The 21123-nt window shown below is 50.5% G+C and overlaps 1 protein-coding gene across 3 annotated transcripts in view; it reads right to left on the bottom strand.

Moving 5' to 3' along the window:
• Positions 1–5279: 5279 nt before the first annotated feature.
• The window catches only part of Sez6l (seizure related 6 homolog like), a 162930-nt gene continuing 147086 nt past the window's right edge, over positions 5280–21123 (bottom strand). The window contains exons 12-17 of one of the 3 annotated variants that reach the window (XM_021162294.3): positions 20868–21059; positions 13241–13435; positions 11585–11617; positions 10925–11033; positions 9971–10073; positions 5280–7399 (exon numbers count right to left, since the gene is read on the bottom strand). In XM_021162294.3, coding sequence (XP_021017953.3) covers positions 7370–7399; positions 9971–10073; positions 10925–11033; positions 11585–11617; positions 13241–13435; positions 20868–21059 — 662 coding nt within the window. In that variant the 3' untranslated portion in view covers positions 5280–7369. Of the gene's footprint in view, positions 7400–9970; positions 10074–10924; positions 11040–11584; positions 11618–13240; positions 13436–20867; positions 21060–21123 lie in introns of all 3 variants that reach the window. The other 2 variants (XM_021162293.2, XM_029477897.2) reach the window with 2 other exon arrangements.

Genomic DNA, 21123 nt, shown 5'->3' on the forward strand with positions numbered 1-21123 from the left:
TGGTGACAACTTGGTTGATTCTACTTCTTTGTTTTAGTGAGCAGCAATAAATATGGCATCCAAATATCTCTGCGAAGGGTATAGAGTTCTCTGGGTAAACATACACCCAGGAGTGGTAGCTGGGTCATGTCATAATTCTATTTTTATTTTTTATTAACCCCCGAACTGAATTCCAAAATGTCTTTATTAATTCACATTCCCACCCACAGTGAATAGGGTTCCTTTCTCTCTGAATCCTTCCTGACATTCGTTATAGGTTTTTTTGTTTTTTTGCTTTTTTTTTTTTTTTTTTTTTTGGTGACAGACATGCCAGTGAGCTGAGGCATGTGGTCTCACAATGGTTTTAATTTCCAATAGTAACATTGTTTTCAGTATTAGTAGGATTCAAATTCCATTTTCCCCTACTCGCTCAGGTTGAGACATGATGCATATCGCTGACTACACAGTGTCCAGGAACTTCAGAACCATGGCTGGGCAGCGCAGAGTTAAAGGCACACATGCCTTTTGATTTACATGCTTTTTGCTTTTTTTTTTTTAAACCACTGTGTATCTTGTGGTTTTTGGTTGTTTTCCTTGGGGGGGGGGGTTCAGACAGGCTGCTGAGAGGGGCAGTGCCCTGGGTCTGAGAGTTGCCCAAGTTTGGGAAGAGCAGAGCCTGGAAGAAATCTTAGGGATCATGTGACTAGGGCAGAAGCAGACAGAGGATTTGAAAGGGATTTCCCTGTAGTGGGCCTGGCGCTTTGCTTCCCACTCATCCCCCTTGCAAAATCTTAGTAGAAGTCAGATTTTCCCATGGACTGAGTATAGCCACTCCCTCTAGACTGAGCTACACCACTCCCCTTTTTTTGAGACAGGTCTAGAAGTTAAGTGCCTTAAACATCTTTGTAGTACTAGAAGTGAGTCTCTGAGTAAAACATTTCAGGAGCCAGGAGATCATGGTAACCATGCAAATCTGTATCTGTGCCTGTAGCTGTATCTTTATCTCTGTCTTTGTCTGTTTCTCTCTGTCTTTCTGTGTCTCTGTCTCTTTCTGTCTTTCTGTGTCTCTGTCTCTGTCTCTCTCTCTATATATATATATAAATATGTGTATATATATGTGTATATATATATATATATATATATATATATATATATATATTCATTCTATAATCTGGGCATGCTTCATGAGCAAGGGAGAGATAGCAATGACCTTGGTTTCTCTTTCTCCGCCAAGAGTGAAAGGCAGCCTGTATTTCTCCAGACAGAATTCTGCTCATTGGATAGAGCCCATTTCATCAGATGTCATTATCCACAGAAAACAGTCAGCTCCCCACAGGAAAAGTGTAGAGATGAATGATGTATAAGTAAGGGTTTCCTAGGGGAACAGAACTGTTGGAATAGAATACACACATGCGTAAATACACATACACACTTGCGCACACACACCTTCATATACACACACACACACATGCACCCATGCACACACACTCACACACATACACTCATGCACACACATGTGAACACACACACTCACACATCCTCAAAAACTTGCACACACATACATACAGGCACACACATGCATACACACACACACACACACACACTTGCACACACTCATACACATGCACATGCTTTTCCTCAGATGATCTAGATTTAGGGTGGGTCTTCCCACTTCAAATCATCCAATCAAGGAAACCCCTCTCAGGTGTGCCCTCACAGGTGTGCTCTCCCAGGTGTTCCACACAGGTGTGCTCTCCCAGGTGTGCCATCAAAGGTGTGCCCTCCCAGGTGCTTGGATTGTTGTTAATTCTAGGTCACATGTGACCTATTTTCAAGTATGGAGTGGCGGGGAGGAGCGTGTTCTCTCTCTCTCTCTCTCTCTCTCTCTCTTGCTCTCTCTGGCAAGGTCTCGCTCTTGAGCCCATGCTGCCTTTTTTTTTCACCTCCCACATTCAGAGGTTCGTTTTCTCCCCTTTTCTGGGTCGCACATAGCCCAGGCTGGCTTCAGCAATCACACGTTCACATCAAGTACAACCATTACCCTCTGTGCTCTATGGTTACAATTCTGCACAAGGAGGCCTGTGAGAGGTGGTCCCATGGCAGGTTATCCTTGAGTATCCAGAGCGGCAGGACAATGAGCCTGGGCTGAACCTTAGCCTGGCCATGCTCTTCCTGCTGGGCCATCCTTTCCTTAGGCTTGCCTGCAGAATCCTCTGCACACCAAAGTTCCTCTGGCCTCAGCTGGTGGGAGAGCCTGCAGTTGATAGCACAGGCTGCTGTTGCTAAGCTACATCCATGGCTTGGCCTGGCCTCACCTGCATGACAGCTCTCGACAAGCCATGAAATGAGATTTGCTGACATGCCTGCTTGCACTTGTATGTGTAGGGACAGTCTGTGACACCTGGTTTGAATGTTTAAATGGTGAGACTACGTAGGTTCTCCGTTCTCCTTCCCACTGGGACCTTTGGCTCTGGGACAAAATGTCTCTTCCTTCCCAGGCTTATAGATCTCTTTGCAGGGATACTACAGTGGCTTAGTTTGAGCCCCATGTGCAGAGGCTCACCTGTCACTCCAGCACTTAGGATACTGAGGCAGGAGGATTGCTGTGAGTTTTATACTTGTGTGGGCTACTCAAAAGATACTTAGCACTTTGAGGCAGAAACAAGAGGACCCCTGGGGCTTGGTGAACTCCAGACCAGTGAGAGACCTGTCTCAAAAGAGCGAATTGATGCTCTGAGGATATTTGGTGTTACCTTCTGTGGTGGTTTGAATGGGTTTGGGTCCCATAGTCTCATGTGTTTGAATGCTTGCCTCAGGGAGTGACCCTCTAACAAGGGTGTGGCCTTGTTAGAGTAGGTGTGGCCTTGTTGGAGGAAGTGTGTCACTGTAGGGATGGGCTTTGAGGTCTCCTATGCTCAGGCTCCACCCAGTGTGGAATTGGAGCTTCCTTCCCAGCTGCCTTCAGATCAAGAAGTAGAACTCTCACCTCCTCCAACGCCATGTCTGCCTGGATGTTGCCATGCCTCCCACCACGATGATTATGGACTGAACCTCTGAACCTGTAAGCCAGCCCCAATTAAATTTTTTATGTAGAGGAGTTGTCTTGGTCATTGGTGTATCTCAAAAGCAGTAAAACACTAACTAAAGAACCTCTGGCCTCAAGGTGTTCACAGAAACATGCATACAGATACATGTTTCAGAGAAATGTGAGAGACTTTGGATGAAAATTTATAGGGGAAAAAAACCTGAAAGGCCGGTAGAAATTTTGAAAATGGCATTTCTACACTCCCGTGCTCAGGATCCCCTAGGGCAGCCCTCTAGCTGCAGAATCTGCATGCTACCACCTCCATTGGATCTTTTGCTGTTTGGGTGGAGGAATGCAGTGTCTTCTGAGACCCAGGCTTCCTCTCCTGCCCATTGAATTCTTATTTCTGTCATCCTGATGTTGCTTCCACGCGGGGACTGCGGTTCTCCAAGGTAATCTGACTGGGATTAAGGTAGAGAGGAAGGGGGTTGGGACTGAAGTAGTCTCCAGTGTGCCTTCCCTTCAGGAGGTCTGCTACTCTCCAGACTGCTGTCCACCCCACCACTCCAAGCTAAAGCTAGAGACTGCTGACCAGCAGGTGTTCGGGAAGCAAGCCCAGAGTGAGGCAGATTGGGACAATGTAACAATATTGTTGTGAATGAAATCAAGCACCATGCAATGCAGCCTGGGGCTGTGCTACTATGGCTCATGGCTGAGACTCTGTCTCAACAAAGAAACAGCAAAGACACACAAATTGCTGATGTAGCTACAAATACATTTCTCTATTCATGTTTACTGAGAGGGTCTATTAGATTAAGATATATGGATTGAAAACTTTGGAATTGAAATCTTTGGAGACTATTTTTCTTTTGGCGACACAGTCTTACCGTGTAGCCCAAGACAGAATTGAATTATAGTCCTGCTTCTGTCTCCTGATTACAGGAGCATGTCCCTTCCTGCCTCTTCCTCCCTCTTCCCTCCTCTTTCTTCTTAGTCCTCCTCCTCCTCCCTCTTCCTCCTCCTCCTCCTTAGAAATGATGGTATCTTCTTTTGAAAAACACAGTTGAAAATTATATAGAACTCAAATGCATTATTACTAGAAGGAAAAACCCTGTAGCCTGTTTTTTTTGGTCTATTGAATAATAATAATAATAATAAAACTTTAAGATTATATTTACCTTCTTTGTGTGCTTGTTTATGTCTAGGCACATAACATGTACCAGGAGGTCAGAGGATAGTAGCTACAGCCAACTTTCTCCTACCTTGTGGGTCCTAGGATCACACTCAGGTCATCAGGTCTGGAGCCTCTACCCACTGAACCATCTAACTCCGCTAGCTAACTTTGCTCACTCCTTTGGTGGCAGTTCTCCAGACAGGTCTTGTTCTAAAGGTGACCAGGGCCACTGCATCTCCATCTGAAGTATCAGCACTTGCTACCTCATCCCGATCTCCAGAAACAGTCCCTGGTGTCATCGGGGAACTTTGGAACAAAACCCACATCCAGGCAACATCTTTTACAACTGTTTTATTAGCAGCAATATATACAAAGTGGAAAATGATTTCATTTCATTTTTTTTCTAGCTTAGAAAGTTTGCCTTTTTTAAATTCCGTTTGATGATAAATGAAAGAGCAAGCGTCCCAGAAGACGCCCGTTTTTGTGGGTGCCGAGTGCCGCACAAGACTGGACCTGGAGTGCCATCTCACCAGGCCTCATCGAAGACACAGGAAGGTCACTACCAAAGGAAGAGGTCTTTTTGCCTACGGTTCCTGAAGCTACCCATTGGTTCGTCGGAGTCCCCCGGGTGCCCATTCAGGCTAAACCCTTTCTCCTTCTCCAGGGCTGGGTGTGGACTTCCAGAGTTGTCCCCTGAGGTTTGTAAGTTCTCCAAAGAGCTGGCTTCAAAGGCTCAGGCTGTGATCACTTGGAAAGATGGCCCCCCAGGCAGAGGTCAGAATATTTATGTTGGCAAAATGAGTCTTCCAAAAGGCAAGCTAAGGGAGGGGGGGGGATGAGCTCTGAGCAGAAGGGGGAGAGCTGTACGTGTTGACCGTGCTGTCTGCGCCAATCAGTGTGAAGGATGCGCACGTTCCGAAACACGTGTTCCCACTGACGTCAGAACAGGGAGCTGCTTGTGGGAGGGCTCACGAGTGTATCCCGTTCGAAAAATATTTAATCCTGATGGGTTCAAATTTCCATCTTGTAAAAACAGACAGGTATGGACCGTCATGAAATGCCTTGGGACTGGCATCTGATAATTCGGCACTGGTAACATCATCATTATTATTTTTAATCAAACCTTTACATGTTACAAATACACAGGTATTAAAAATAAAAGACGCCACACCCTTTCAGTCATTGCACATTGTGAGCTAGCGAGATCCACCTCTAGGCTAGAACAACATTTTAAAACACAGCCACACCAACTGTACTACTAAGTCAGAACTGAGATATTGGTCTCCTGTTAAAAAAAAAAAATCAACATTTTTACACTCCCCCCTCCCCCAATAGTCAAGAGATGACCTGGGCATGACCTGGTCAGCTTTAGGGAGCAGGGTTAGAAGGGACACACAGTCAGCCTTTATAGAAGGCAAGTGCTTAGTTTCCACTTAGGGGTATACAGTGGACCAAAATCAAACACCACAGACAGAATTTGCAGGTGACTCAGGGCTGGGGTTGGAAGCATCAAGAATAGGTTCTGCCTCTGGGAGAAAGGCCACATTACTCATAGTAGGTCTTTCCCCCAAGGGGCCCCCCTGCTCCTTCAAGCCTGTACAGTTTCTCCTCTGGTTCCTCTGTGGGTGGATAAGCTGGGTGACCAGAAACCCCCCTGGCCACAGTGGTCAGGCACATGCATGCAGGGGCCTTTCCTGGAGGAAGATGAGTCTATCCTTGCTAGGACGAGGGCTGAGAAGATGTAATCTCCCTGTAGTCCTGCAGCCAGAAAGTGCTTTCTGTTCTTTGAAACCCAGGGATTTAATACAACAACCTCAGATAGCACAGGAGAACACAGGGAAGGTCCTCTAGGCTGACTGCCCACATGCCTGGCTGCTGAGCATCCCCTGGTCAAGACATGGTCCTCAAGTGATTGCTCTCCCCCATGCCTGCTGTCTCCTCCAGCACCTAACTCTGACACCTTTCTTAAGGACTGGACTTAGGAAACAGTCTTTTGGAGGGCCACGGCCTCTAACGAAGGCTAACGGAGCAGTCACTGAAGGCTGGGAGGGTCTGATGTTGGGAAATATTTTGTTTTTACTGATTTTCAGGCTGGACCTTATGCCTTGTTAATCCCGTGATTTCTACCATGCTCTGCCTACAGGGAATCTGCTTGGGTACTGATGCCACCTCCCCACCCCCTCAGCCCTGCTCCCCCAGAGACTCAGAGGTCAGGGAGGGGCCTCTCTCTTTCTCAGCACCTCCCCTGCCAGGGAGTTTGTGAGAACAAGATTGGGAAGCAGTGTCTCTCATGGCTATGTCAAAGACCAAGACAGTCTAGGAGCCCAGGTGGGAATTAGAGCAGATCCCTGGCCTTCAGGTCAGGACATAGCCCTCCCTCCCCTGCAGACCTGGTGACTCTGTAGTCCAACTGCCTGTGGATTTATGACCCTAGTCTCAGGATGTCCATGCCAGCTGTGGTGGGTTCCAGTACAGAGCTCATCTAGTATCTATCCCTCTTTGAAGTCCCCTTCCACAGGAGCTCTGTGTCTCCTCTCTGACAGTGCCTTGGGCTTATCACCTGTTAAGAAAGGGTCTGCCTGCACATCTTATCCTCGTTCCTTGGGCCCCAGGGAATTCTGGGAAAATCTTTGCTGCCTTTGGAAGGCCACAGGAAGGAGAAGATGGGGTAAAGACCTTTTAGAGGAATTTTTTAAATTGGAATTTTTTAATCGGAAAAGAGGACACAGACTTTGTTTTGGAGGGAAAATATGGGCTTTAAGTCCTTAGGCTAAATTCCACTCCAAGGCAAGTCTGCAAGACACACTCCAACAACCCTGGGGCTTCCGTTTGTACTGAGTGCGCTGTGGTGTGTTGCCGAAGACCATGCAGGACGGGCACGGCCCAAGCCTGGCACTGTTGATCCAACTTGACCTGCGGTTTGCCACTCTGCCTGCCTTGGGAACGGAGGCTGTCGTGCGACCTTGGCTGCAGCCTCAATGTACCGAACTCACCGGTGTCAAAGCCTTCAATTTTAAATATAGTTAAGTACAGCAAAGAAACAGTGTAGCGGAAAGATGGCGGCCACGCTGGGCTGCAACCCAACGCCACAGGGTCTCTGATGAATGTCTGAGGAGGTCCCGACAGTTCATGTCTGTCTGTCTATCTGTCTGTCTGTCTGTCTGAAGTCCCTCTTTCCAGGGCAGCTCTTGTTAGATGGAAACTTCGTACTCTCTTGTTTCCTGTAGGACAGAGCAAAAGAGATGGGTTAAGCCCTGAGTGGCAGAGTGACATCCCAAGGCTTCTAAGGGTGTCATATCTCACTGTGTCCCTAGCCTGGGGCTCTACACTGTAGTCTGTTACAGGTGTGCGGATGTGCTGTGTCAGGTGTGCGGGTGTGCTGTGTCGTCTTCTGGGGTCTGATCTCCCGCAACTCTGTGACCATAGTTTTTGGGCCTTATTTGGCCTGATACGGAGGCTTAGTGAGAAAGTCTGAGCCTTTGCTTGAGTTTAGAGATTTGTCTGCTCACTTCTGTACTGGAGTGACTCAGCACGCTTGCTTAAGCCTACCTCTGCCTAGCTACTGCCTTGTAGAATAACTTTATTGGCCCTGTCAGTCACCCCATACTCTCCGTCACCCTTCCCCACCCCCTAAGCCTTCTCATCTCACCAAAAATCTCCACCTCCTTCCTCAATTCTATATAAACAAAAGGCTGATACAATAAAATGAATTCCTTGGCTTTGACAGACTCCCAGCCAGGGTATGTTCACTATCCAACTCAGCCCCAGAGCGACTAGCTGGACCAGATTGTCTCCTCTCCCCCAGGCCTGCCAGCAGAGAGCCATCATCACACAGTGATTGCAAAGATGGAGGATGGGGGAGGCAGAGCTGACATAGCTGGTACTCTGGGAACCCCAACCCTCTGATGCTACTAGCCTCCCATTGCCTCAGGATGTGCTCCGACTCTAAGGTGATCGGAACTTCCCCAGCCAATACAAATCCATCTTTTAAATTCCATCACCACCAGCTGGACCTTCACCTCAGATCTGAGAATAAAGACCATATAGCTGTGGCTGGTCCCCTTCTCCACTGAGTGGATAAGAGGTGAGGGCCAGGAGCCAATGAAGTCACAGGCTCCCCCTTGGAAGTGCTATAGTCACTTAACGTGAGGCTAACACAGCTACGGTCACATCGACGCTTTCTGGCAGATGGGAAGTATGGTGGGCAGTATGAAGGTCAGGCCTGGGTAGGTAGGAGAATAGGGGAGGGGCTTCCAGAAGCATCAAGACAGATGTGGAAAAAGCCAAGCTCAGATGACCGGAAGCCCATCCTTAGCTTTAAGGGAACAAAACAGCCTGCCAGAGCAGAGAACTTCTACAACGCGGAAGGGACCCATCAGAGGTTACAGGTCCCCGGCCAATCCAACTCTGGCTTATTTTCAAGCTCATTCATTTCTGTTGGTAAACTGCCTCTTTTTCTGTTACTACCCACAAGTCTCTGTGTCCAAGCAACCTCGGTGATGTGGTGACTCAGGGTGGTGTGAATCCTGGCTGAGCCTTGGTGAACCTGTGTCTTGTGAGCAGAGTGTTCATATAGGGGATAGTTCACACAGGAGGTCAAAGCAGGAAATAGTGGCAGGTCAGTGTGGACAAGGGGCAGATTTGCCCATTTCCTAACAGCAGGGAAAATGACTTCTCATGACACAATGGCTCGAGGGCAGATCTGTCACACAGCCCTAAACCTGGAAGCTCCCCATATGCACCTCAGACCTTCTTACAAGCCCTGCTTGCCAGACATCGTCTAACTTTCAGCCATGTCTACACCTCAGTTTCACTAACTCATCCCACCCACCTCAAGGGTCCCCAGCCACCATGCAGCAACGGTACCTGATAGCTTTCCGTGGTCCTTCAGGATGATAACTAATCATAACTATGGGCCAGTGTGATCAAGGCTCAGGATTTCAAGTCAAGCTTGAACAGTCTTGTCTGAGCCACTTTTATCTCTCTGGCCCTCCATGTCCTCTTAAGTCACGAAGAAGAGTCCCAGGGTCACGTGGCACATCACACACCATTGTTGGTGCTGTGTGCTCTGCCAAGCTATTCTGCTCACAGGATTGTGTGTGATTGTACCTGTAGCAGCGTTGTAACCACAACTGCAGATCCTGGCGATGCTGGAAGCTTCCGAGGGAGCTGAAAGGGCCCCACTGTCTAATGCAGACATAGCCACCCTCTGCAGCCCTCTGCAGTGAGCCTGCAGCCAGGCTGAGCCACCTGCAGTGCACAAGCCTGGTACATCCAATGCTGGATGGATGGACAATGCTGGAAGAGGGGGGAGCTCCTGCTGTTGCCACATGAACATGTTTCCATTGCTCATCCTAGTCACAGAAGGACTTCAAATGCAAGCCACGGGAGGGCAGCAACCCACCCTTCATCCCTCGCTTAACTCCTGATGCACTCAGAGGCTCCAAAGAGTGAGTGACCTGGCCACCCAGGTTCATGGAAGAGTGCTTTGTGAGGTTTTCCTAACAGGGATGTCAAGAGGTTCTCCTTCCCCTTCTCCTCTCCCCTCCCCTTCTTCCTCTCTCATCACCTGCTTGATCTGCATCATCTCCTGACATCCAAAGGAGCCTGCACAGCAAGGTGCAGAAAGATCCACACTGCTTTTAAGGAGTGGAGCTCAGCTAGACACAAGAGCTGTCCCTGGAAGCTCCAAGCTAGGTTCTAATCACTGATGGCTTGTCCTGGCACTCTGCTCATTCCGGGATTAGGGAGGGCAAGGGGAAGCCCTCCAGGAGGGCAGCAGGACCACTTACCCCAGTCTCGTAGATGGGATTGTCGAACTCAGTCTCCACGGTGATCTGGCTGTAGGGGTGGGAGTACATGAGGGGTAGGCGGAGGCTGGAGTATTGTCGGCACCTGCGGGAAAGACAACAGTGATGGAGCTGCACCCCTACCCTGATGCCCTGGGGCTCTGTGAGGGGCATGGGGTGGGTAGACACAGCCCTGAGCTGGTGGGGTCCCACTGAGGGACCTGTAAGTGCTCTTCACTCATGATCCCATAGGGCTGCAGCAAACTAGCCTTGCCCTCCCTCTCTCTTTCCCTCTCCCCTCCCCCCTCTCTTTGACTTGTGAAGTACTTTATGTGTCTTTCTAACATGGGCCAGTGTCTCCCTGGATGACACCCCACACTGTGCTGTGAAAGGCAGGGGTGAGGTCTACAAGGGCCCCCCACACACCATTCTCTGCCTACTAGCCTCCCACGTCACTCACTACCACTTTAAAGCCCGCTCAGAAGCATTACTCAGCGTGGTCTCTTCTACCCACTCCACCGGAGCATGCAACCTCTGCTCCAGGGTTCTTCTGTCTATTGACTATCAGTCCTTGATTTCCTCCTGTGCTTCGGAGATCAGCTACTTTTCCTCACTGGAGTCTGCTTTGCTCACTGCGATGTTCCCAGAGCCCAGAGGCTGCTGGCACATGGCGGTGGCTCTGAAACCGTGAGGAAGATGTGTGTGTGACTGTTCTAGACGTGGCTTTTTGTCCTTCAAGGGCAACTGCTGTGACCTTCAGCACCTGGGATCAAGCCCTGGGATGCCCCTTACATTTGCTAAGTGAACAGAGGGATGACTGTCCCCAAAAAGTCACCAAGACGCCTTCTGATTCTGACCACAGCCTCTCACGAGGCACACGAGGCCACTGTACCCAAGCATCAGGCAGAGATGCTGAGGCCCCAGAGGTGAGGCTCACAACAGCACAACCCAGCCTACCTCGTGACGTAGATGTAGGCTCCTCCCAGTAGCAAGGAGATGAGAAGGACCGGAATGAAGATGGCCAGCGCCATGTTCCCACCTTCCAGTGAGGACTCTGCTGCCGCTTCTGCTACTGAGCACACAAGCCACTGAGCTTCTAGTCTCCCACGAGCCCCACACCCACAGGGAACCTGGCTCTCAAGTGAGTGCCCCTCCCCAGCTCATATCCCATAGCCTTAGACACGGAAGAGCCACGGAGGAAACAGAGCTGAAGCTGGGTTGTACCCTTGGCTGTGGTGACCCTTTGGTCGCTGAGAACCAATTTGAACCCTGTTCATGCTAAACCCATAGGAAAGCAGAAATCTGGTTAAAAATTCAATCCAGGGGGTCACTTGGACAAAGTTCCAAAAACGAGAGCATCCTGGCTAGCTGTTGTCACCTGTCCATAGGAACAAGCCACATCCATGAGGAGAGGCGACTGTGCCAGGGAGCAAAGCCCGAGGTTGTGAGCTGCCTCACATGGGTGCTGGGAACATAACTGGTCCTCTGCAGAGCAGTGGACTCTCTTAACCATCTATCCCTCTCTCCAGCCCTAGTAGCTATGTCTGGAGGCCCTGGGAAAACCTATCAATACAGCTGCCTGATGTACTAGAACTTACAAGATAGACTAAGACTCACCTTCCAATGCATGTTCGAAACTGTCTTGGTTAACTGAAACAGAAACAGGAAGCAGTGTCAACTCAGAGGAAGTTCACTTTTTGCACAGACAGGGGGTCGATGGTCCCCAGGAGTGTGGGGTGAGCATGGGGCCAAGGGTGTCTTGCAAGGCAGTTCCCCACAGTACCTCCTGTGATGTCGAGAGGAAGGAAATGGGCAAGCATCCGCAGTGTCATGGACTGTGATGACACATGATACACATTCTGTATCTCTCCAAGAGCCCGTGCATCCCCACCCACCCCTTGCCAATCTCCTACACAGTGATGGTTCATTATCATTATTTTAAAGGAGAGCGAATGGGTTCAGAGAAGTGCAGTGAGGCCTCAAAGGTCACACAGTGTCTAAGGTGGGAACTTGGGATTCCAATCCGTGGCACTAGTCTCTCTTGCAGCTCTTAAGGTTTTGTTTTGCATTTTCAAGACAGCCTCTTGTGCTGGCCTTGAACGTTCATCGACAGCCTCTCAACTGCTGTTCTGGTGGGTGTAAGACACCACCTCTAACTATGTAATATCTTCACGGAGTCTTTATATTTTTTCCAAGGATGTGTGACTCAAGACCCTGATACTGACTGTATTACATTCACCTCCCATAGTTATTGGATGGGATCAGTATTCTATATAAATTATTTTCATAAACTCGTTTTTTTTTATAACCCTGAAGTTCAAGGTGCTAGGGATGATAATCTATCACCAAAGCCACCTGGTGGCCAAGCACTGAACTGCACCCACCAGGGCACTCCTGGATGCAGAGTGTAGAAGCAAGTGAAGGCTTAAGTGGAATACTGCACTGAGAGCGGCCAGGCTGTGCAGGACACTGCATGCACCCTCTGGCAGGCCCCAGGACTCCTGATTAGATTCTGACTAATTGAAGCCACCATTGAGCAGTGATGCCCTCTGCTGAGAAGCTAGCTGGCTTCTTGGCTTCAGAATTAGTGCCCAGATTTATAGGTTGATGTTGTTTCAGAGGGGGCCATGGCTGGGCTTCAGTGGCTCTGTAAGAGCTGGCATGCTCTCTCTGTCCCACTGAGGGATGGCCCTGCTGCATTAGCAGGCGGCACACATCCCCCAGAGGTGCAGAGTCCTGCCTTGAACTCCACAACCCTGAACCAAACAGACTTCTTCATAAAGTATCCATTCTCAGGTATTTTGTTACAGTAACAAAAAGGGATCAAGAATTGGTGAAGTGGTGCACACCTGCAATCCCAGCACTTGGGAGGTAGAAGCAGGAGGATGGGAGTTCAAGGCCAGCCTTGGTTACAAAGGAAGTTCAAGGTTACATAATAACCTGTCTCAAGAAACAAATATATGAACAAATGAAGAAACCAGACTGGCTGGACGTAGTGGTGCACACCTTTAATCCCAGCACTTGGGAGGCAGAAGCAGGCGGATTTTGAGTTCGAGGCCAGCCTGGACTACAAAGTGAGTTCCAGGACAGCCAGGGCTATACAGAGAAACCCTATCTCGAAAAAAAGAAAAGGAAAGAAAAGAAACGAAAAGAAAAGAAAAGAAACCAGAATGGACAGGTACCCACTTGATTTGTATTCCGTGATCCCCCCAAGCAAGCTCAGTTTCCCCTGGAGATAGTCCTCACCCTGGCTCCTTGGGTCTCTTTCTTTACCTTTACAGATGGGCAGGGGCCCACTCCAATGGGACGGCTGTCCCAGAATGCACCGGATGGTCACTTCGCCCATGAGCTCAAAGCCCTCGTAGCACATGAAGGTGAGGGACTCTCCGGGCAGGTACAGCCGCTTGTACAGGATCTGGTACCCGTTCTCAGGCAGTCCTGGGTTGTCACACGCCAGGGACTCCTCAGCTGAAATGAAGCCAGACATGGCTCTGAGATAGTCCCAGGCTCTGGGTGACATAGCCCCACCCGGTGGCATCCTCTTTCCAGAACCCCACCCTGTGCCCAGATGGTTTCCGCTCTGTCTCCCATCTCTGGATACAGACGACACGTGGGTACCACAGAGCGAACAGGGTTGTGGAATCTGGGCAAAATAAAATAAAATCTAGGTTCTATCATTTGTTAGCTGTGCCATCTCTAGAAAGTATTAGACCTTTTCTGGTCTTCAGTTTTTCTCCTTAGCAAATGCGAATATGGCTGCAGGACTCCACAAGGGCTTGGGTGTAAGAGATGGAGAAGGTCTTCGCCCCGTGCAGGGCGCTCAGTAAGGGAGGGATGGTGGTAGCGATGGATTATCGATTAAAAAGACGGTCCACTCCTCCAGAGCTCGTCTGGTGTGTTCCGATCTAGCCTCGTCACGCACTTCTCCTTCAGGAATCCTTCCCCGACACCATCTGCCACGAACTGTCTAGTGTTTCCTCCCTCCCTCCAGCAGTGCCCATGCAGTAAAACCCGTTATCCGGGTCAATTGTCTGTGAAGCCAAAAAGCCAAAAAGTTGCAACCAATGGGCTCACGCTTCCCCCTGATGGCTGCGCTCGGGTACTGCAGACGCCAAGTCCGGGCAGAGGCCGATTTAAAGGTGGAACTCGCTGGGTGAGCCATTTGCCAGGAAGCAAACCCCTCAGACATGTACAAGATTTTAAACTGTGGCAAAATCCTTATAAGTTTACCGACTTAGCCGTGAACAGCCGACCTCTAGGACTCGGTGCCCCATGCTGGGGCCACTAGCGTTAAGGCCCATCTCCCCTCCCAGTTTCCGGTCTCGGTGAACTCGAGGAAGGTAAAGAAAGATGTGATTGTACTCTGGGAGAACTGCTTATTTCTGCTCACACCAGATCCTCAAGGCTCCTGCCTTATAGCATAAGCATCTCTGCTTTTGTTTTTTTGTTTATTTTGAGACGGGGTGTGTAGCCCTTGACTGTCCTGGAACTCACTCCATAGACCAGGCTGGACTGGAACGCAGAGATCCGCCTGCCTCTGCTTCCTGAGTGCTGGGATTAACGACGTGTGCTGCCCTGGGCCTGGCTAGGGCTGGACTTCTGTTTTTTAAGGCTGAATAGTATTCCGTGGATGAGCTGACCATGATGCCCTGTGTCCAAATTTCACGTTAGGTTAATGTAAACAGTATTGATGTCACCGTGGGGGTGCAAATCCTGCTGAGTCCCACTTCTGGTTCTTTGGGGTAGACACCCAGAAAAACCACCACCGGGTCCCAGGGCAGACCCTGTTTTGATTTTTGAGGGCCTTTATACAGTTTTGAACGTCAGGTAGCATCTGTTTCCCTGCTGGTTCCCCACGCTATATTCCTACTAACGATGCTCACAGGTTCTGGCATCTTCCTATTAGATAGAGCCCCACCTGTGGGCCCTCACGCTGGTTTGAGAATAGCAGTGGCTTTTGGCGTCCCCTCCTATGCCAGCTGCGGACCGTTCAGAAGAGCTTTGTCATCAGCTTTACGCGTACCCAGGTGAACAGGAGAGAAGGGACCGGAGGAGAGCCCGTGGCCTAGGCGTCCCAGTCTTCCATCTGTTTTCCTGGTGTAATCCTGCTGGTTCAGGACTCAGGGGAAGTGGCCTGCCTAGACCCACGGGAACTGGAAGGTTTGACAACTGCTCCCAACTGTCCCCCAGGGCCACCTCCCCTGTGACTGTGACTGCCTACACTAAACACCAGTGCCTTGTCAAGCAAGGGGCTCTCTCTGCCTGCCCTCTCCCCTCCCTCCCTGACCTGTCTCCTCTCTCCCTACCCTGTCTCCTCTCTCCTTGTCTCTTTTCTTCTCTCTCCCTTTCTGCATTACCACTCTCCTTTTATGGCAGACAAGCTCTGGGACTGTCCCCTGAGCATGGCCAGGCTCCTGAGACTCACTGAAGGCCCCCTCCTTCTCCCTTCCCTCCTTGTCCAGGCCCCATACCAGGACCCCAGACTTGTGACCTACATACGGCAAGGGTCTCAAATGGTGTTGCCTCTTATTTTGTAAAATGCACCTAAGGACTCCTTGCTGACCCAGTTCTGTCCCCGGGGATTTCAATGCACCCCCCCCCTGCCGCCAAGAAGCTTCTGAAATGTCCCCAGCACCGTGAGAGAGGTGGTGGTGTGTGTTCTCTCTGATGTCCCTCCTTCCCGGAACTCAGTCTTATACTGTGTTCATTTCAGCATTCCCCGGAACTCAGTCTTATACTGTGTTCATTTCAGCATTCCAGTGCCCAACCCAGGGTTTGGTTCACAGGAAACTGTTATTCAGTCACCTAACCTATCTCGCTAACGTGCTACTATGTGCCAGCATGCTAGAACGAGGAATGTCGGGGGTTTGAATGTGAAATGTCACCAGCAGGCTCATATGACTGAACACTTGTTGCCAGGCTGGGAAAGTGGTAGAACCTTTAAAAGGTGAAGCCTCCCTGGAAGTCATGTGTCTTGGAGGCGGGCCTTGGAGGTTTTATACCTCGCTCCATTTCCTGTTCACGCTCTGCTTCCTGAGTGCAGACGCAGTGTGCCTCCACCTCCGCCTCCCCCTCCCCTGGCCATGCGGGACTGAAGTGCATCGCTGTAAGCTTTAATCAACCATGTTCCTCTGGAGATTGCTTCTAGGTGTCACTTTGTCCCAACTGTTCACGGAAGTAAATAAAACAGATCTAAGCTTGCCCATCCCCCCCCCCTCTCCCTGGGGCTGAGGCTGGAGAGCCACAGCAGAACAAGGTGTAGATGAGGCCCCAGTGGCTCTGAGGTGTCAGGAGTCAGGGCCTGTCATGCCACAGGCTGGATCTCTGCTTCTTTGGCTAGGCTGGGGGTCAGATGGCAGTGACCTGCTGGGGCAGTGAAGCCCTATGCTTAGCTGCAGTTCTCTAAGCCCTATTGTCTCACAGCCAATGCTTGCCCAGCTCTGTAGGTGGTTCAGAGTCTCAGTTTCCCAGAGAGAAAATGAATGAATGGATAAAGGTGTATCCGCAACAGCTGTCAGTGCCGGGAGGAATGGGGGCTTTCATGAGGACCGGGTGGATTGGTGGACACTGATTCCCACCCTTGACACTGGAGTGATTGTCTTTAAACCCAAACAAAAGCCTTGAGGAGAACGTAAAGCCCCCATTTCTCCCTCTCCCCCATACTCGACATGTAGCCTGCCCAGAGGTCAGCTGGCAGAAAGGGACCTTCCAGGCCACCACACAGTTGGAGATGCATCTCAAAGGATAGAGGCAGGACTCATACCAATTTCCTAGAGTCTTGCTCTGCTGTGGGACCTGCAGAGGAACTGGGGTGGCTCACTCAGTGTCCTGCCCTTGAGATCCAGTACACTCCGTGTTCTCATGAGTCCACAGACACACAAGTGGGAGGGAGGCTTGATACAAATGGTGGGTGCAGCCTCTTGTGCTGGAGAGCCTCCTTCTGTGAGAGGATGCCTTCACAGGAGTGGCAGGGGTGCGGGGTCCGCCTCAAACCAGCTCCCCAGAGGAGGAGCCCAGAGGCTCGTGAGGGCCATGCTTGGCCAATGCTGCTGTCCTATGAAATGGAACTCATCCACTGAGTTCAAGTTCACCCTCGGCTCTGCACAGAGTTGGAGACTTGCAGCCAAGTCTTCAGTCATTCCATGGGGCCTCCTTTAAGTCCTGGGAAGTCTTCAAGGCTTATTGCATTACACACCTACTGTTGGGACTCAAGGTAACGACAAGGGATTTTTAAACCCTGAAGAGTGTTCCTGGGCCTGTGGCAAGGGGAACGTTTAAACTTAATTTTTTTTTTTTTTATTTTCTGAGTCTTAGCAAACACTGTGGGAGCAACAGGAGGGGAAACCAGTGGGTTATATCCCAGTCTTTTTTTTTTTTTTTAAGACAGGGTTTTTCTTTGTAGTCCAAGGCAGCCTGGAACTCATGAGTTTCTTGCTTTAGCGCCACCCCAGGGTGGAGAGGAGACTCCTGTGCTGTGATACTCCAGTTTAAAGGGTGGTTTTAATCTTTCTGCGTGGCTCTCAGATGAAGAGGGTGACTATCACCCAAATGGAGACAGTTCTTCAGGCTCTGCCCGCCTAAAGGCTTGCAGGCACCACCAGGGGCGCACGCCACCCTGGAAATCAGGACTGTTTGCTCCCTGGTTTCTTTGCTTGGCCTGGCAGACAGCTGACTTGCACCCGACTGTGCCAGGTCTGAGCTAGGGGCCAGCGGGAGTGCAGGCTGTGAGACGGTTTCTGTTCAGCCCTCCCCGGGCTCAGCAGTGCTAAGCATTTAGGAAGATCTGGCCCCCCACCTTCCTAGAACAGAGGGTTGCCTTCAAATCTCCCTCCAATCCCCTTAGTACCTTGTAGTACCCAGACGTGATCAGCAGATGGCAGTGGCACCCTAGGAGATCTCTCTACAAGCCTCTGATTGTATGTAATTGTCTGGTCTTGAATTATAGAAGGATTCCACAACCCTCATGCTGTCCCCATGCCCACACACGCTGGGTTCGCAGGTGTGGCTACCGTGCCTCGCTGCAGGATGCTATTCCACGGAGGCAGGAGCATGAGGCAGCATCACTCTGTAACCACAGTCAAGAGGCAGTGCTCTTTGTATTCAGCGCGGGACTCTGGCCATGGGATGGAACCCCTCACATCCAGGGTCCCCAGTGACAGTGGCTTCTCTCTGGAAACTCCGCACAGACACGTCCAGAGGCGTGTTCTCTAGGTGGCTCAAAATCCAGCTGCCACGGAGAAGAGGTGATGTCCTGGTATGGTTAATGGGTTCATCCGTCTCTTTGTTCACAGCTGACATATTTGAATGTTCATTTTGGATAGATGGACCCATCCTAATCCTCCGAGGTCCCAGCAGTCAAGACCAAAGTGCCTGCATCTCCTCCAGCAGCAACCTGCAGCCAGCTTTGTTGGTTTGCTACCGTGCAGCTCAGGCTGGCCTTGAACTTTCAATCCCCCTGCCTCAGCAGTGCTGGGATGATAGGTGTACACCACCATAGCTGGCTCAGAAATCATGTCTTTATAGAGTCTCCCAATGCCCCTGAGACACAGATCTGGTCCAAGTGTCTTCCTCCCTTCTTATCTGTGGCAAAAAACCTTTGGGTCATCTGCCACAGTAGCTTGACTATCAGCCGGCAGAGACAGGCTTTGTGGGAAGTTGGCATCCATCAACAACAACTTGTTGCATTTCCATTTCACAGATGGGCAAACTGAGGCCCAGGCAACTCCTCTGTCCAGTGTTTCACAAGGAAAAAGTAGCCAAGCTTTCGTCTCAGCCTGGTGATACTCTGGCTCTTCCCTCCCCCAGTGAGGCTGCCCTATTCCTTCTACCCTGCTTCAGGTTCTCCCTGAGCCGCCTGGTGTCCTGACACCTGCTGTGACTTATGAGCTCATTAGTGTGGGTGTCAGGGAAGCTGGCTCTACTCAGTCCTGCACCTGACACTGAGTTTTCCAGGAACTTTGGACCGGGTTTGGGGATCTTGGGGTTTTGGTGTCCTGTCTTTGGAGACAGTTGGCTTGGCCCATCTGGGGTCTCTGCAGCCTTGGTTGCATGAATGGGGCTTCGGATATGTGGGTGTCTCTAGGAAAGCCCAGAGCTCATGCTTTGGGCTCTGGAGGCTGCTCCTACGTCTGATGTTGAGTGTTTCCCAGAGCTCTATGAATTGAGGGTTGTTCCCAAGGGTGACCTAGTGAGGGTCCTGGAGTCATCTGGCTGTTCTTCTAAAGGGACCCTTGGTCCCAGCTCTCTGCTTCATCACAAACTCAGGCCAAGATGCACACCAGACCAAATGCCCTGTACTAAAAAGACTACAGACTGGAGCGGCGGGGCGCTTGATGAACCCTTTTTCTTTCTAAAGCGATCTGCCTCAAGTGTCTAGTTATAATAGCACAGGCTACCCCCCCCAACCCGAACCTCAGCTTTCTGTAATTTGCGTCTGTGTGCACAGGTCTATACAAGCCAAGGAGAGAGGAAGCCTTTGCCCTAACTACATTCTCTCCTCTATCAGAAGTGACATACGTCAGTACTTTTCCTCTTTCCTTACAGGAGCAGAGGAGTAGAGGCAGCAGTGTGCTGCCCAAGCGGAGGCACACAGAGATACAGGTGAGCAGCCTCCTTGGGATTTGACCTCCTCGCTTTCCAGTGGCTTTGCCTGTCTGCTGGTGGGGCTGCTTGCTGCTGGAATTGTCAGGGGGCCAGGCCTGGCTAATAGATCACAGAATGTGCTCCCCCTGGAGGGGCAGCCAAGGCCATCATCTGTCTACTGCTAGGGCTCTGTTCTCCCCTCATCATCTAAGGGTCTCCAAGAGTCCTGAGGCTCAGGTATGTTTTGATTGCCTCTCTCGACTGTGCCATGAGTCAGATCCCTTGGAGCTGGAGTCACAGGCAGTTGTGAGGTGCCCAACATGGGTTCTGGGAACACAACTGTTTGAAATAAACCTCATGATGTGTGAAGCTCTTCTCCTTGCCTCATACTGCCTTGGTCAGTAGCTGCTGTGGGCAGGACTCCCAGGGTTCATCAGAAGCCTGGTCTTGCAACTGAACTTAACCATTAACCAGCTGGTAACTAGTGATAACTAGTTAGCTGGTGGCCAAGGCCTTTCTGAACCTTGACACTACCCTCCTCTGTTTCTCAGATAAGGTCTCCCTGTAAAGCCCAGCCTGGCCACGAACTCTCAGTTCTCCTGCCCCAGTCTCCCCAAAGGGATGGCAGACATGCCCTATACCTGGCTTTAGAATCTTCCCTTTCTTCTCTCTCTCTCTCTCCCTCTCCCTCTCCCTCCCTCTCTCCCTCCTCCTCCCTCCCTCTCTCCCTCCCTCCATTCCTCCCTCTTTTTTTGCATGTATATGCTTGTCCTAAAGTTATGTGCATGTGTGGATTGCATCGTGTGGGCATATATGTATGACTGCACTCACAAATGTTGGTGTGTGTGTGTGTGCATGGAGGCCAGAGGCTGATGTTGGCGTTGGGCATCTTTCTCTACTACCTTCCGTTTTACTGAGGTGGTAGCTGTCTCTGAACAGAGCTGTGTTCCAGTAATCCAGCTAGACGCTCAGCCTGGAATCCCCTGTCTCAGTCTCCTGAGCATGTTTCTACGGGTACTGGGAATTCAAACGCTGGCCCTCAAGTTTACATGTCCAGTGACTCATCCACTAAGCTGTCCTACTAGCCCCAGCACCCTCTTGAAAAGAACACAACAGTAAGATCCTTGAAGGAGAAGTGAGGGAGGCTTGGCAGAGGGCTGCCATGTTTACCTGACACCCTTTGCATAAGCCCCCCCCCCCGTCAGTACCAGTTTGGTGGTGCACGCATTCACCGTGATGCCTGCCCCCCCCCAGGCCTTTCTCCTCTGCAGCAGGAAGCAAGCCCAAAACAATGACCCCAGATTGAACATGGACTCACAGACACAGTGGGGTAGGCGAGATGTCCAGATGGGAGTTCCCGTCTCTCGGCTGTAGCAGGTGAGAAGAGAGCTCCCTTCAAGCACAAAGCCAGGGCTACAGGTGTACTGGATGGTGGTGCCCACTAGCAGCACAGGGTCTGAGATGAGGCGGGTGGAGTGCTCCACCTCCCCGGGGTCAGTACAGTACATAACTGCCAAGAGAAGAGTACATCGACCCACGCTGACGCACAGGCCACCAAGATCAACAGAAGCATC

The sequence above is a fragment of the Mus caroli genome, unplaced genomic scaffold, assembly GCF_978045245.1.
Source record: "Mus caroli unplaced genomic scaffold, Mus_caroli_1 scaffold_4, whole genome shotgun sequence".
NCBI classification, from domain to species: Eukaryota; Metazoa; Chordata; class Mammalia; order Rodentia; family Muridae; genus Mus; species Mus caroli.